General features: G+C 54.3%; 1 protein-coding gene across 4 annotated transcripts in view; it reads right to left on the bottom strand.

The window, feature by feature from the left end:
* Positions 1 to 5282: 5282 nt before the first annotated feature.
* EIF2B3 (eukaryotic translation initiation factor 2B subunit gamma) overlaps positions 5283 to 17518 on the bottom strand; it is a 157672-nt gene continuing 145436 nt past the window's right edge. For 2 of the 4 annotated variants that reach the window (XM_075067570.1, XM_075067571.1), the window contains one exon: positions 9868 to 10071. In XM_075067570.1, coding sequence (XP_074923671.1) covers positions 10019 to 10071 — 53 coding nt within the window. In that variant the 3' untranslated portion in view covers positions 9868 to 10018. Of the gene's footprint in view, positions 8263 to 9867; positions 10072 to 17518 lie in introns of those variants that run through there. The other 2 variants (XR_012656218.1, XR_012656217.1) reach the window with 2 other exon arrangements.

Below are 17518 nucleotides of genomic sequence, written 5' to 3' on the forward strand. Positions count from 1 at the left end.
CTGCCGTGGCCAGCTGCTCCAGAGGCACTCATGGGATAACCTGGCTTTGGGGGAAATCTGCTCCATCCCCACATCAGTCAGTGGCTGGGTTCTGTCCTGGGACGATCCCCATCTCCTCTGGCTCGTGTCCAGGCTTGCGTCTTTTCCTGCTTGCACCAATGTCCAGAGCTCCTTTGAATCCTGCTAAGCTCTTGGCCTCGGGAATATCTTGTGGTAGTGAGTTCCCCAGGGTATGTAGCTGCAGGCAGATCTGAGCCCTACAACTTCTGGAGGCCATGGGAGCCCTAGAGATTGCGCAAACGAGGGCACGGCCGAGGATCCGAGGGTCGGAGGAGACGTCCAAGGAGAGATTGAGCCCTTGAGAGCCAGCGGGGGGGGGCTCCGAGGAGACACGGTCATGGCCTGGAAGCACCTGGAAGGGGATTGGTTCCATTGCAGGCAGTGCCAGGGCAAGGATCAAAGCCTGACGCTGGGGAGGGGGGACTTAGGCTGGAGACCAGGGAAAACTCCTTCCCTGTCAGAGCAGCTGGGCCCAGGAACAGGCTCCTGGCCAGTGGTGGAGGCGTGAGCAGTCGCCGAGACATGTTAGGGAGGGTGGGCATCGGACTGGATGGCCCAGCGGGTGGGGCATCTCTGGGCCCACATCTCCGATCCACACAGGCCTCCCCCCTCAGCAATGAACCCCCAAGGGCTGACTCCAGGGTCGGGATGGGGAGCTCGGCCCAGCCCCGGTCCCCCGGGCAGCCTGGACTCGGCCCAGGATCTGTGACACTGGCTGACCAACACCAGCCCTTTGGTCTCAGCTCTCGCTGTCTGCCTGACAGTTCGCACCCAGGGAACGCTGGGAGATCAGGTGCTGCCCAAGGATCCAGAAGGACAGGCCCTCGGCCCTCTGACAGGCCACACGCTATCTAACCCCAGGCATCTGGCCCATCGCAACTCGGACCATACCTGGCTTCCTGTTCTCTGGCCCTGAGCCCACCTGGCCCATCGATCCTGGCTCTGGTGATCACACCCAGCCCTGCTCACTGCCTGGTGCCTGGCCTTGACCCACAGACACCAGCTGGCCGCGGTCCCTGGGCCTGACCGCCTGCACGTCAGCCATCACCACCTGGGGAGCTCTCAGCACCCGGCTCTCCGCTCTCGTCCATTTTCCGAGGTGCTTCGAAGGCAGCCGGCCCTGTCCCAGGCTCTCCAGTTCAGTCGCTGAAGGCAGGGGACAAGGACAAGCTGCGTGGGAAGGGGTGGGGAGCACCTGGCAGGGCCCCCTGGCACCCAGCAATGCCCAGTCCCTGCCCCGCCACATCCCAGGGCTCTGTGGGCAGGACCCACACAGGACAGAGGAACTCCAGGGTGCGGAAGGGGAAAGGGAAGGAAAAAGCAAATGCAGGGGGGTGGGGGACGGGGCCTGATCCGACCCCTTCCACGGCCTTCACCATCACTCAGTGCTCACTCCATCCATGCACCGTATTCCGGGGTCCCCGCTCCCCCCAGCTCTGCTCCTGGGTGTTCATACCAGCTGTTGGAGCAGTAGGGTGTTGAGGGAGGCCTCCAACAGGTAAGTGCAGCAAGGAGCCAGGCCAGAGGTGAGGGGCTCCAGGATTCGGGATCCACGTGCACGCAGCAGCTCTCCCCAGGCCAGCAAGGGAGCCCCCCAGAGCAGCGCTGGAGGGTAATCGCGGAAAGGCTCCGCAGAAGAATCCGCTCCCACCCCACGCTTGCACAGCAAGGTAGGTGGACAGCACAGGGGCCTAAGACCCACCGGTCTTCTGGGGGGCCCAACACCACCCACCCTTCAATCGGGGGCTGAGACCCACTGACCTTCCCAGGAGGGCCTGATACTTGCCAGCCTTCCCAGGGGGGCCCAACACCCACTGACTTTCAACAGGGTGCCCCCCAAGACCCACCCACCTTTGATGCAGGCCCCTGACACCCACCAACTTTCAACAGGGGGCTGAGACCCACAAACCTTTGGGGGGGGGGGAATACTCACCCACAGACCCTCCAGGGGCCCAGCACCCACAGCCATACACAGGGGCCTGACACCGGCTCCATTTTACAACTATTCAGACTGTTATTGTGGAGCCCAACAACGTGGCTAAGCTGCGAGGGGACGCCGAGCCCCAACTGTGCCGGCTCACTGACCCCCCCCCCTTGGCCCTGCTCCCGAGAGTTGGACTGTTCATCCCAATGTCCCAGCCAAGCTGGAAAATCAAGTAGCCACCGGCCTTCAGTTCTGGTCCACGCGTCTCCTGCACTTTGAACTGAAGATGGTTTTCTCCACTTCCTGTCCAAAACTGCTGGGGAGCTGAATTCAGTGGTGGAAACAGGAAAGCCTTTGGCATGAAAGGGGCTGTGTGTAGAGTCAGAGTCACCTTCCAGTCCAGCGGCAATCCAGAGCCACTCCTCTCTGGGGCTTTCTAGCTAGAGGGGTCAAGGAGGCAGGACTCCTGCTTCCAGTCCTGGCTCTGCTACATTGACCATGGGCCAGTCGCCATGATGGATCCCCACTCACACCCCCGGCAAGGAGAGAGGGGGGGTGAGTGTTAGCCCAGCAGGTCGGGGCGCGACCCGGTGGGATCTGGGAACATTCAAACTGTGCCTGCTGTACCCCATTCAGCTCAGCCCGGGTAACGATCTCATAGCCCCTGCCAGGGCTCAGCGGAGGATACATGGCAGGTAGAGTTGGGCATCACATTGTATTTAAACAGCCTGAAATTGGCAAGCGTCCCGAAGAGGACCACAAACATGAGACGCAGTCTGGAGCATCGGGCCTGGGATCAGATGGCAAAAGGACTGGCCAGGCTCCACCCCGCGAAGCAGACGTGAGGCACCTTTCTCTTGTGCAGGGTCACACTACAAGTTAGCGGCAGGGCAGGAAAAGAACTCAGGAGTCCCAATCTCACTGCTAAAGCACACTGCTTCCCAAGGAGCAGCACTACAGCGAACCGTGTTCACTGCCCGCAAAGACAGTGGAAATGGGAGCTCAGCGTCGGGAACAATAACAGAGCTATCCACCAATGCTGGGCAAAGCTGCCCTCTTTGCCCAACTCCAGCATTGTCCTTCTGCCCGGTCGCAGCCTTTGTCCAGTGGAGGATACGGAGTCAGGGTACATTATAAGTGTACCTGGTTATTTACCCCGGCATGGAACAGAGGTGGTCACAGATAAGACACAAGCAAATCCTTTCTTTCAGGGCTCTCAGCCCACCACCAGTGCCCACTTCCTAAGGAGCAACTGCTTCAAGCATCAACTCTATTTAGAGCCCACAGCAGAGAGCAACTTCTGCAGCTGCTCACACAGCTCCTCCTCCATGGAGTCCCTGCCTCTGCCCTGAACAGCATGTCTTCCCAAGACTGCACACTTGCTCGCACACTACAAAAAAGGGCTTAGAAGACTGTGTTTAACGGTGCCTCCTGCTGACATAATGATATCATCAACAGACCAGGCAATGGATCAAGCTACCAAGCGACTCAGAAATCATCTTTACACAGTGGCGTTTGTTGTTAGGTTTCATAGTGCATCTCTGAGGGATAAGAGATCAGATGGAATGACTCGTAACAGTCACCAACCAAATCATGCCACAGGCCTCGCATTAGGGCCGGCGTGCTGCCCCTCACGCTTGGGAGGAGCCCATGGGAACACCCCTGGAGCGGCCTCCTTATCCTCCTCAGCCCTCGCTTTTGCCATGATGCCTGCAAAAAGCCTGGCAGTGGTGTGCAGAGACCCCAGCCTGCCCTGCTGACCAGCACCCTCTCCTTGTTTCCTTATACTCCCGCCTATCAGCATCCATCCGTCTCTTGGCGTATCCCTGGATTGCCAGCTCTTTGGAGCAGGGGCTGTGGTCTGGGTTTATGCAGCACCAGGTACACTGGGCTCCTGGGGTCCCTGACTGAGGCTCCTAGGCCCTACGGAAACACAAATACTAAATCATCATAACAAACCGTGCTGTAGCATCCACCCGGGCACTTAGCCTGGGCCACCCCTGGGGAATCTCGGGGCCTTCTCGGAGACAGGCTGACCTGATCGAGGGTGCACGAGACGCCTCAACACTATCGAAGGATACACCAGCTCAGGGGGGAGCCTCTGCAGACGGGGGGGGAGGGGAGTGAGAGCTCTCCACACCTGGTGGTGGTTCTCTGTACCTCCCTTACACTGTTCATGCCCCAGAACGTTTTGGGAGGATCGCTGGGCTCTGAGGCTGGCGCCGGGGTGGGAGTGGGGGGAAGGAACAGTCACCTTTGGACATTACAGATCTGGACACAAAACAGACGGCTGCGTTTTCACAGTGTGAACGCACCGCGGGCTTGCCCAGCACCTGCAGCACCAAACCAGGCCCGATCACGGCCCCCCCAGTGAGGAGATTGCTCACAGGTCCATGGTACATGTCCCCTCCCACTGAACTCTCATCGAAGCACAGATGACAACGGTCTGAAGTGGGCATCGCTCAATAACGTCTCATCAGTGCTTGCCACCTCCCGACCAGCACCTGTGACTTTCCTATCAGTGGCACGCAGGGCGGGGGAGTCCAAGGAGCATTTTAGCCCTCTGAAGGTGCCCCCACCACAAAAAGTCAAAATTGGATTTCACCCTCCCCTGCCCGAGCCCTAAACCCCCTTCCTGCCCAAGGGTGCCTAAGAGAGATGGGTTTGAAATGTTCACAAGCCCCCCCCCCCCCGAGGGGGGCACGCTGCTGTGCTTTGCACGCCAAGGCCACCAGGATATCGGGGTGCCAACCCTGGGCAAACACCCAACACCCCCATGTCTAAGTGAAGAGCAGAGAGAGAAGCAGCCCGTGAAACCTAATGGCTCTAACAGACCCTTGGATTGTAAGGAGGCTTTGATGCCCAATATGCAAGCATACAGCCCGGCCTTAGAGTTCAGCTTGCGGAAAAGGCAGGCACTGACCGGATTTACATGCAGCTGGCAACCCAGAATTAAAACTCACAACAAACCAGCAAAGGAAGATTTAAAAAACAAACCCCAAACCAATCCCAAGAATTTGTTTTATGCTTCCTGGATCCCTCCCCACACACAGCCGCGTTTCCCTGGATGGCCAATTTATAATCAGCAGAATGGAATGCAGTAAATTAAATATTTTTAAACAACTTTGCTCTCTCTCTGGTGAAAGAGCACAGAGGTTGCTCTTTCTTGTCTGTTTCGTGCTGGGTGGTCTCCCCGTCCGCCTGCACATCTTCCTCCAACACAATTAACCATTTAGACGGTGCACAAAGGAGTAGCTTATGCATACAACACTGGGCACTCACTGCTCTGACGGCAGGAGAGGGGGAGGGACGCGGCAGGCCGCCCTTTTATTTTCTCTTAAAAACAAAAACAAGAAAATCCCTTTTTCCTCTCCAAAGCAGCCCACCATTTATTTGCCTTGAGTTGTAAAGGCGCCGATCCAGGCTCATCAGCTGTCCTTGAATTCACTCCAACAACCCTCCTGCTTTCTTTTAAAAAAGAAAAATTCAGCATTAGCCTTTTAAAAGCTGTAAACATACAAGTTTATATAGACTGCTAATCTCTTGCCTTACTGATTTCTATCTGACCAGATCGGAGAGGACCATCTAGAAGGCCTTCCAGGAACTGCTGTGGGCTGATTTGTCTAAGAGGCAGGGCGACGCTGCGCATCTTGGCTCCTGGCACCCAGGAGATGAACCAAAAACCTGCAGGATCCAGAGAGAGACAAGAAAGAAACCATACACGGGCCTAATCCTGCAGCGGTCGCCCAGGCTGAGCTCCTGCTGCCATCAGTGGGTGCTCGGCCTGCTACAGCCAGGGAGCTCGAGCTCCCGCTTGAGCGCTAATGAATGACCCCTCGATCACCCAGGATCCACTCGCTGGGAGCTCCTGGGATTCCCAGATTTTCCCCTCGTCGCTGTTCGTGCTGACAATCTGAATCTCGCCCCGGCTGTCTGCTTTCCTTGCCCAACAGGCAAGGGACTAAGACTTGTTCATCCCCTCGCAGCCTCTGCGCAAGGATCTCCAAGCTCTCTGCCACTTAGAACAGTGACTCCCCAGCCCTGGCATGTTGGTATCATTCCCCCCACCCACACTCCGTTACTGATGGAGAAAGGAGATCAAGGGGGAGGTGGCTGCCTGCAGCCGGCCCAGGAGATCTGTGTCAGTCCTATTCCTTAGCACAAGCCCCTTTCTCCCCGATGGACAAGGGCTCAACTGAACTGACCCTGAGATGGGGGATCCATTAGCACTTCACTGTTCAACCCCTACAAGACTCTTGCTCCCGTCATGTGTTACAGCTCCCTGGGGGGTCGTGTCCAAGTCCACATTTGAGGCTCTGTGGGAGAGGGAGCCTGTCTGTCTATTGGGAAGCTACTCGTGGGTGTGCTCGGCATAATCGAAGGATAATCTAAGCTCGTGACTCAGCATGCCATCGCCAAACGCATGGGCGGAGTTCCAGGTGCCTGGGGAAGCTGACGGAATGAGGGAGTCGCTGCCACCCTTCCTAACACAGGTCTCAGCACTGGCGGATCTTGACACGCTGACAAGGGGATTGGGGAAAATGATGGATTTGGGCACGGCCTGTGGAGACAACCCAGCTGCCCTTTTAGAACCCAGGCGAACCTGTCTTCTGACTTACGTGAAACGCAACGTAAGATTCGGACCCAGCATTTCAGCTTCAGGTCTGGTTTTTGTGAGCTGAATGATATTGGCGTTAGCACTGTGAACAAAGCAGCCACATCGCCCCAAGTAAATACCAGCCGGTCTCTGTCCTCTCCCACCAGCAGGGCACACGGCTGTGGGAAGGAACCATCATGCTCACTGGACGTCCTGAGTGTCTGTGGCAGGAGGTCAGTTTACCTTCCTTTGTGCCCCCCAGGCTACACTCCAAGGTCCAGATGATTAGTCTCCAAAGGTCAGTGGATCTGAAAGTTCTGATTAGCACCAGGCCCATCTACCCCTGACTGATAGGGGAGGCCCCAGGTCAATGGCAGTGGGCACAACTGGCCACAAGCTGCTTCTCTCCTCCTACCAGCTCATCACGTCTCCCAGATGGCCAGGTCACTGGTGTTACGGAGCTCACATACCCTTGGGCTGCCTGTTTCAACAACGTGGGGCAACCGCAGGAGTGAATGGGAGCAGGGCACTAGATCGTGAGCCCTGAGTTTGCCTCCCGCTGACAGTATCTTCTCACTGTCAAGGTAAATGCTCTCTTAGGGGTTTTCCAGATTTCTCCATGCTCCTAGCCCGGTGAGCAGCAGCTGTGGCCTGAAATGCCGCCTGCTCTCTGCTTAGCCAGCAGGTTGCATTCTTTCCTGTTAGATGAAGCCAAAGCAATAGCTTTCCATGCCGTCACCCCCGAGGCTGAATGTCTGCAACGGGCTACTAGGACTGAAGGAGAAGGCCACACGAACCGTTGGCTGGCCCAGCATTCAGCGGCCAGGCCACATGTCGGCACGCCAGGCCTGACGCTGCCTCCTCGCCAATCCCCGAGATGCTGCTGAGCCATAAAGCGCCCAATGGGCTGACTCCTCGCTAAGTCTGAGGTCGAGACCCTGCTGAGGAGCCAAGGGTTGGATGTTCATGCCGCCAGGCCCTCCGCTGGTGAGCTCCCTGCCACTGGAAACGGTGAGCCTACATTCTGGGCGTCCTCCAGGACTTGCCTGTTTCATTAGTCTTCTCACATCAGTGACACCAACCGCCAGCTCTGTGTCCACTTGGAAATGCTCAAGGACAAGCTTGCTCCGAAAGTGCCAGCATCTACAGAGGGTTGTCAGGTCTGAGCCTTTCAAAGGTACGCTGCTTTGCCCATCACGGTCAGGGTGCCTCAAGACCCTGGGGATTGGTGCATTGCAAACGGGTAAGAGACAACAGCTTGCTCAATTGCTACAGCACGGGAAATCAACAGCGAGAAGAGCTGCATGTACGGGGGTGTGCGCTGTATGGAAGAGTCACATTCGCACTCCCAGAGAGCCATGCGATGATATTTTCCAAAGCACGTCAGTGACTTAGGAGCCTAAGTCCTATTTTCAAAACTCATCAAGGCGCTTAGTCACTGAGGCACTTTTGAAAATGTCCCCTGATCGCTGGTTTCGTAGACTCATCTGGTACACGAAGTCCACAGCAGGTCAGCAAGGGTTAATTCCCGGTGCTGCCTGGGGGGTTGTGAAGGAACCACTCTTCTGAAACACTCTTCGGCATTACTGCCACACGGGTCACTTCAAGAGGGACTCTTCGCTTTGATAATTTGGGCGGTGAAATCTTGCTCTGCAATCTACTTTTATCTCACAGCAAACACCTGCAGGTCGTAAAGGGAAAAGAACCCAGTGAGGATGGAAAGTATCAGAGAATGTTAAATTAATACCGCAATTCAAAATCGCACAATAAAGACCCTCTGCTTCCATGAGCTAAACAGAAGGACTAAAGCAAGGTGTTACCGTAGAATTATGGCCCCAGGAGATAAAACTGAAGCTATTAACCTAGGGGAAGCTGGTTTTTAAGAAGATGTGTAACATCAATAGACAGAAGGGAAGGATGGCTTTGGGCTGAAGGGGAAGCCCTGGGACTCAGGGTATCGGGACTACACACTCGGCTCTGAAGATTTCTAGCAGAACGTTAAGCGAGTCTCTTAAGCCTCTCTGTGCCTGTTTCCCATCTGTAAAATGGGTATGACACTTACCTCCCGCTCAAGGCATAGCTCATTAACATACACAAAACAGCCGAGATCCTTGGAGGAAAGGGATTTGACAGCTATTCACACACCAGCCTCGCAGCTGATGCTAACCTGAACTGAACTCTAGCTTGCGTTATGCTCTCCACAGCCTGACACAGCCCTTGGAGCCAGCACACCACCCTTCCCCACACCTCCCATTATTAGGCAGGCCTTTGATGTGGGTTTTTAATGTATGAAAGGCAGGGCAGGGCTGGATTATAACCTCTCCCTCGTCGTGTGGGTCAGGAAGCTGAGATTTTCCTCCAGGGAGTCTGTGCCCATGAGACATGGCTTTGAATGTATCACGGAATTAATGAAATCTCTCTCCTTGTGAGTAGCTGGAAGCGCCTCTCCATGTCAAACTGCCAGGCTCAGATAAGCGTCCCACTGAATCTGACTAGGTTCCAGTCAAGGGCAGGAACCCCAGTCCAATTTGCAAAGTTGCAAGAACAGCTCGAGCCTCAATCCCATCCAGGTGGTTTCCAACCCTGGCAGGACAACCAACCACAAGGCCCTGGATTTCACATGACAGCTTGTTACTCATCTCGCCCTGTGAGTCACCCACATACAGTTTCAGTGCATGGAGAGGGACCTCAAGTGTGGCTTTACACATGCTGTGCTTTCAAGCAAAGGGGCTGTCCAAAGAAGGCTGATAGCGCTGATGGTGACATAACCTCTAATTATGTTCAGGTTTCCTCCTTCCCCGCTCCCCACACGTGCGGTCTTGGGCTTAATTTCAAAGCAACAGGCCAAATCCAGAGGGTACGAATGGGAACGCCTTTGGCGCACCAACCTCAATCACAGTATAGACAAAAAACAGCTGAGTAGATTCAACATGTCTGTCCCAGCGTGTGTGTGTGTGTGCGCGCGTGTGTGGAGAAGCAGCAGGAACAGCAAGGAAGTAACCCTGTTTTGCACCTGGGTTTTCCCAGCCCTCCCATTGTGCACAAAGCAGCTCCGGGCTTCCCTAAGGAATCGGGAGGGTGCTGCAAGCCCACACAGCCTGGGTTTGTATCAGAATGAGATCAACTACGTCCTTCTGAATGGGCACAGTCTGTGTGGTCCCAGCTTAGTGCTGCTGGAAGAGTACAGTGCATTCGCTCAGCAGCCAGGCACCGACACCGGCCTCCACAAAGCAACAGGCAGACCAGGCAGGTGGGGAGGGGCCAGAGAGAGAGAGAGACAGACAACTCGGGAAATGCTTCTTTATTTAAGACATAAATACCAAGTTGCACTGGAAAGGAGCGATGACAGGGTAAGCTCTGCCAGGCCTGCTCCAGACGAAGGGTCTTCCGAAGGTGCGGGCTCTGGCTTCCTTAAAGGCATCTTTACAACTGGCATGTTAGATTTCCATCAGCTGTTCGCTGCCCACAATGACTTCGTTAACATGTTTGGCTGAAAGATTAAAAACAAAAAGGACGAATTGGGGTTTGTAGCAGAGTTTGGAACCCAGCACTTTTCAAATCAGCATCTTTAGGAGAAAATTGGAAAAGCAGATACCAGTGAATTTCCACATTGCTTTGCTGATCTGCCCCCACCCCCATCCCCATGTGTCTCAGTCACTGTCCCACCCACACCAGGAACAACTGACCAAACACCAGAAGAGTAATGGAATGAGATCTCACACGTAGGTGTCACTTACTACCCCAGGCACAGCTGCTGCCGACAGGTGTGTGTCCAGGCATCGGCATGGAAGTGTCAAACCCAGGGGGAGACAGTGACAGGAAGGTTACGTCCAGCCAGGGCCTTCAGAGGGCTGAGTGCCCACAACTTGCACTGCAGTCAGCAGGGGCTGGCAGGGGCGGCTCTAGGTATTTTGCCGCCCAAGCACGGCATGCAGGCTGCCTTCGGCAGTGCGCCTGCGTGAGGTCCCTGGTCCCGCGGATTCGGCAGCAGCGCTTGGCATGCTGGTGCCTGGAGCCGCCCCTGGGGGCTGGATGCGCTCAGGACCCTGCAGGATCAGGCCCAGTGTCACAAGTAACTTGTAAAGGGATTGTGAATGTCCATGATCTCTGGTCAAACAGGCTCACTTTACAAGTCAAGAGGCAGGATTTTCCTTTGCTGCTTCCTGCTCCCGGGGATCCAGGAACACAGACAGGCTCTTTCCAACATCAGCAGTGAGCAAGGGGTGGTGGGGACCCTCAAGGCAGACTCCAGCTCACACTCCCATATCCCGCCTCTGGAGGAGGTGAAATTGGAAACTCCCAGCTGTCAGGTGAGTCAGGAAGGGCCCGTTTGTCAAGGCCCTGGCTACGCCCCCAGCTTTGCACCAGCTGAGTGAACATTCAGTGGGCAAGGCCCAATCATCCCTGGCTCTGCCCCAGATTCCTGTGCGACCCTGGGCAAGTCACTTAGCTCTTGCTGCCTCCAGTGAGGATCACAGCCTTGCCCTGCCTCCCAGGGGGCAGGAGGACAAATCTGTTCCAGGACTTGAGGTGCTCACACACTGCAGGGATGGACCGAGGACAGGCAGGATGCTGGAGGGGGGGGGCCATAATGAAGAGTCATGCTCTCTTACTTGCTCATCTCCGTTACTCCCCTGGGCGAGGAGGAGTTTGCCAGGCTGCTGGAAAGCAAAGATTAAGCAAATTCTTAGCAGTCCCGATCTGCTGGCAAGTCAAGGTGTTCTCCTTGCTGCTGGTGTGCGCCAGGTACACAATTAACGCCAGAAGACCTTCCATTTTAACAGAACTTCAAGTTCCAAGGAGTCCTGGCCCCGCAACAAGATTCTTTCCAGCGGTCACCCTATCCTGGCACCACTCCTGCCGACCCTTCATCTCTTCAGCACGGGGGCTGCATGGGCTAATCATGGACTCACTCCAGAGGCCCTCCCACCAGTCTAGGGAGCACACCTCAAGAGTCGCCTGTGGCTTTCAGTACCATATTGGGCAACTGGTCCCTTTGCTCCTAACTGGCCTTCCAACCCCTGGGGCATGCCTCAGAGCCCCTATCTGCATTTCCAACTTCGAAATCCAATCACCACCACTCGCTCCCCATTTGGTCTGGTGTCTATTTATTGTCAGACTCCTCAATGGCCAGAGCGGCAGGCCAGGGGAATTCTGGGGCTCTGCATAACGAAAGACTGACTGTCCTGGTGCCACATATGAATGTGATGTAGGCAGGCACCATGCAAGCGGCAGCCTGGAGTCCCAGCCTGTAGCACCTACTCCTCTTCCAGTCCTGGACCCCGCCAGCTTTACCAGCATACCTCGAACCAGACCTGCAGCATGTCTTGCTATGCCATTCCTTGCCCCCTTGCAACCTTCCCAATATACCTCAGACAGGCCCTGGGGCAACTCTTGCTACTCCATTCCTGAACCTCTTGCAAGCAGATTGCTGATCATGTTGATTTGTGTGATGTGGATAAGACCCTGGCTAGATTTCAGTGGGAGTCATCCCATTATAGCTTGCAGATTAAATGTGTCTTCAGTGAAGTTTGTAAAGACCCATGTCAATTTTGGATTCTGTATATACATTTGTAGCACTCATCTATTCTAACAAACACCTCATTTCATTTCATCCAGTGTCCGTCACTTCCTGTCCTAGGCTTGTGGAGCTTTGCTGTATCTTGTAAAATATTTTGCCACCTTTCTGGGGTACTTTGCACTTCTACAGCTCACAAGTATTTACAATAGCTCACAATTTTTAACATCGGACAAGCTCAAAGTGCTTTGCAACAGCAGATGATTACCATCAGGACCATTTTACAGACGGGAAAACCAAGGCACGGAGAGTTTAAGAGACTCGTCCAAGGTCATGAAGTCAGTCAGTGGCACGGTAGAGAAAGAACCCATGTTCCCAGTCTCCTAGCCCCTTTGCTAAATTACACTGCCTGTCGGTATCACCAAGGAGAGCTGGATGGTCCCAGTACGTGATGCATGGCCTTACCATGACTGGGCCAATGACTCTGAAAGCCCGTTGGCTCCCCTGGGCCTTGCTGCTAGATCAGAGACTACAATGAAGCCACCAGACCCATTTTCACCTGTCTGGGGGTGAACCTTAAATCCATGTTCTGGTTTTTAATACGAAGCGGAATGGTTTGGCTATAAACTATAAGCTGAGCAGCTACCTGGCAGGCATGTAAGAGGCAGGAGAGAATACCAGGTGCTTACGCTCACGGCTGCCTCCTCCCTGACCTCTCTGGAAAGCCCTAGGTACAGATGAAAGGTCATTTGGAGTCCCTCGTGGGTGCCGATCAGAGGCTGATAAGGAGAGCTGAATACAGACAGTGTTTTGTTAACAGACATGGCTGCTGCTTGCCAGTGGCTCAGCCTGGTCTCTGCAATCTCAGTTCATGCCGAACCCCCGGGCGTAGGGAGAGGAGCATGGAGTTCCATCCTGCTCGCCCTTCGGGTTTCTGTGAGACTGCCAGGGTTACAGCTGCACTCAGACGGCACAGAAAGAAGAGGCATTAAAGGAAGGACTTTCAAAGAGCCTGAGCATTGGACTCTGCAAACTTAAATCGCATTCGTTGAGATCTGCTCCCCCCGGGAGCATCTGGCGCTATGCAAAAGCAGAGCAGTTCGACACCTTTGAATGCCCGATTAGCACTTTGCTGCAATTTGCTGATGCGGCCGGCCCAGAGTCGGTCTGGGCGCTCAAGCCCAACATCTGTGGAGATTTCACTGGGCGCAAATCAAAAATCTGTCACTGGTTACAGATGCGATTCTGCTTCGCAAGGCATTTGTTTACAGGCACTGTACGTCCAAGCGCCTTAGAAACGCAAGCCCGGTATGTGGGGAGCCAGACAGCCTTTGCGGTTTGATTCAAAACAAACTGTAATGCAAATAAACAGAGGCGGAAGTGACTCTGAATCCCAGCGCAAACCCAGCAATAATCTGGGGCGCTAATGGCCCAGGCCCTTCCACTCCAGCATGGGCCACGCTTCCTGGGGGGAGGAGATGCCGCAGCATCCCGGTAAGAGCACCGTGAAAGCATCTCCTTGTTGTTTGCTCACTTAGCCCCTAGACACACTGCTGCTGCTGGTGGTGGCAATGCTCCCTTGTAGAGGGGAAAAAAACAAGGTTAGGGCGGAGGCCCAGGACCACCCCGAAGGCCCAGCCCTCGAGGGCTCCAGAAAACATTCCGTTTACTCACTCAGTTACATACGCTGTTTTATAAATCTGTTAAAATCCAACCGACAACAGTCCCTGGCACAGAATTACTGCTCCATTATACAGCAGGGAGGAAAGCCACCACCGGGCAGGGGAAGGGGAGGCTGCAGAAACCTGCAGGAAAACCCACGCTGGGTGGCTCCTAGTAGCATCTCCCCTGGACAGAAAGGATGGGAGAGCCGGAGAGAAGCACTGCGCGCTCGGCTCTCTGCACGGACGCCGTGGCTAGCCCTGGGGAGGAAGTGAAAGGAGAGCAGGATGAGGGGAAGCAGCTGTGGGGGGTTGGAATGGGCATGCAGAGATAAAGAAAGGAAGCAGGTGGCGGGGGCTGAGGTGTTTGTGTTTACAAGGCAGCAGGGGGTTCCCCAAGGCCTGCTCCATCCCCCTCCGACTTGAGTTAGACAATCAGCATACATCAGGGGGAGCAAAGTGCAGCCCCCCAGAGGTGGCTCAGAGTTCTGCGAAGCAGCCTGCCCGCTCGGTCGTCTGACCCAAGGGGAGACTGCAGATGGTGCGCCTAGAGCTGAGAGCTGGGACGCCCTGGACTGGCGCTCAGGAGCCTGCAGTCTCAAGCAGATAGGCATGGCAGGCCTGGCACGAAGGAAGACAAAGAGAAAAGCTGAGGGTAAGCTGTTAACTGACTTAAAGGATGCAGCAGCCACACTGCTCTACCCAGCAATGCAAAGGGGCCACATGGCAGAAAGCTGGGGGTGCCCGGTAGTCGAGTGAGCACCTCTGGGCCCCCGGTTGAGTGGTGGGGTCAATACCCAGCTGGCAGCAAGCCTGCATTAACACTGGTGTGCTGCTCTGCAGGATGGTACCCTCAGGATTTGGGTGAGCATAACAAAGACATACTCAGACTGCTCAACCCGTGTTAACCCCCGGGGGCTTGGCTGTTCGTGGTGGACGGGGTAGAGGGGAGACGACAAGATAGTGAAGCAGATGTCCTTGTGGGTCAGATCAGATTCCCGGTGCGGGGAGGAATGGTTGGAGAGCAGAGGCCACTGAGAAGCATGGTGGGTCTGCTCTTGGAGGTCTCAAGAGGCAGCCTGGTCAAGGTGATGGGCAGGGAGTCAGTGGGAGCAAGAACTTGATTGGGTGTGTGCGCGCGCGAGATGGACTATGGTGGTGTCTTTATTCAGCGGCCTAATGGAGAGAGTACAAGAAAGAGCAGTAGCTCCGGGCAGAGTCGCTCAAATTATCTGGCTGAAATGAAAGATGTTCTCACTGCACCTGCAAGAAACTAGCAGAGAAGAAACGGAAGCAGGTGCTGGATTGTTTGTTGACTTGTAGGAAGAGATCCTTGGCTCTTTTCAAGGGAACCAGAATGCTACCAGCAATTGGAGGATTGGCAAGCAGGGCAGCAGATTGACTTTCCAGGGGAGCCAATCACACATTGGGACAAATAGAGGAGAGGCAGCTGATGATGTGGCCAAAGTTCAGAAACTCAGGCAGGAATGACCAGGGGCGCCTCTATGTTTTTTGCCACCCCAAGCACGGCAGTCAGGCAGTTTTGGTGGCGTTCCTGCAGGTGGTCCACTGGCCACGTGGATTCGGTGGCATTTCTGCAGGTGATCTTATGGTCCCGCACCTTCTGCGCCAGCCGCCAAATTGCCGCCGAAGCTGCAGGATTGGCAGACCTCCTGGAGGCATGCTGTCAAACTCGACTGCCACCTTCTCGGCGACCGGCATGCCGCCCCCCGCAGCTTGCCGCCCCCAGCATGTGCTTGCTACGCTGGTGCCCGGAGCAGCCCCAGGAATGACATTGGGGGAGGATACTGACATGCTATCAAGGAACTAAACAATGAAAAGCTAAAAGTTCATCTGATCGATATCAAAGTGTCTCTGAAAATAACATCCACTATCATAAGATAGGGGACAGGACACACTGCAGGAATGAAAATCCGGGGAGGTGGAACCAAGATAGATCCACATGGCAAGTGAGGTCAGGAGCAGGTTTCAGCACCTTCCCACGCTTTGGAATGGAACACTAAGGGAAATGAAGCTCTTCAGATCTGACACCTTGGATCAAGCCTTCACAAAGATGTCAGAGTTGCCAGATTCATTCTTGAACTTCATGCCCTGATATCATTATGCTGGCACAAGACACAAACCAGCACCACCTAAGTGAGATACTTAGCATTTTGATTGTATGAAAGGTGCGGCCTACTGGGCTGAAGAATGGGAAGTGGCTTATACTCGGTTGTCCCCATACTGTTTCTGTTAATTATCAGCAAAATTACTCCTTCCGGCAGGGATCTCAGAAATGTCAATTTGAAGGACTTTATTCCCCACGGCAGCATGTGCCTAGTACAAGGAGCTTGTCATCACAAGAGCTTGCTGACTGCCACGCTGAGCACACATCGAGTTTTCCTTTCCTTGCATAGGCAATCAGGGTATTTCTCCTGGCTCTTTCATGTGGCTGAATTCTAGGAGCGCACAAGTGGTTATTTTCTCTGGATGGAGTATGTGAAAATATTTCTACAAGGTTAAGAACTGAGGCCTTCTGGGTAGATTTTTCACAATCAACAGGCAGAGTATGTGGCAGTTCACTTAACCCTTTCATGCAGGAAGCCTGAATTTCTCCAGCTGAGAATCCCAGGGGTAGCAACCAAGAAGTCCGCAATAGCAGAAAGTGGTAGACGAAGTGTTACTGAATGGATGTCGTAGGGAAATTACACACCATCACTGAAGGACAGATCTCATACACCATCGTTATCAGTGTTTGGAAAACGGACCTATGGGGACCAGTCAGAAATGTGCCAATGGCTTCCTTAAGAGATGCCTGTTTTTACTGCCAAGTACCTCCTCTCCAAGGAAGCCAGCCTTCAGCAATGATTTTGCATGAGCTTGACATCATCTCCAGCTCACCCTGGCCTTTGACAAACTGCGCATGTGTGTGAACTGGTTGCCTGTGTCTGCGCTGATCTGGGAACCTGGGGGAACTGAGCTGTGGCTACCAGCACAGCAGCAAGCGCTCTGCCATCACTAGGGGGCACTCAGTCATTCAGGGTCAGACTCTAAATGCAATGGGTGTTATTCCAACATAGAGAGGCATTGGTAAGATTCATCCACTCACTCGCAGATCCCTTGGCGTACACCAGTTTGGCTGCCTCTGCCTACACCAGGATGACACACGCCAAAGAGTGACTGGCGATATATTCTTGTCTACTGTAACCTTCCAGTCCCGGCTTGACATCAGTCCTCACTGCAATACTGGCCTGCAGCTAAATGCCACTGATACAGTGGGGTATGAGTACGGCTGTACAAAATACACCTGGCTTCAGAGAATGAGAGTAGGGGAAAATACAATGGTTTGTCCTTATTAACGACATTTTTACGACTGTTCTGTTGAGGAGCTGTAGCACCTCCAGGCTTTGGAGTAGAGACCTGACAGTTTGCAGGGGGGTGTTGCCCTGGTGTCAGGGCCTTTTGTCATACCTGTGAAAAACTGCCCAAGTCTAGCCAAGTTATGAGACTTCAAAAAACCTCAGTTTGCACATACGCAGTAGAGACTTGTTAGTTTGGCAGCTAAATTCTCCGAAGAGTGTCTGCACTGAGCGTGCTCCAATCTGGGGTAGCAGGAGCTGAGCTGGACTTTCCCTGCAATTGCTGCTTCTGGCCGCTGTGACACTGGCACAAGAACCGAGTAGGGACAGTGTCTCTCCTTGTGCTCAATGCTCCAGCACGGAGAAAAAATGTTGCCTGACTCAAATGCAGAAGAGACA

The sequence above is a fragment of the Chelonoidis abingdonii genome, chromosome 7 (assembly GCF_003597395.2).
Source record: "Chelonoidis abingdonii isolate Lonesome George chromosome 7, CheloAbing_2.0, whole genome shotgun sequence".
Lineage (NCBI taxonomy): Eukaryota > Metazoa > Chordata > Testudines > Testudinidae > Chelonoidis > Chelonoidis abingdonii.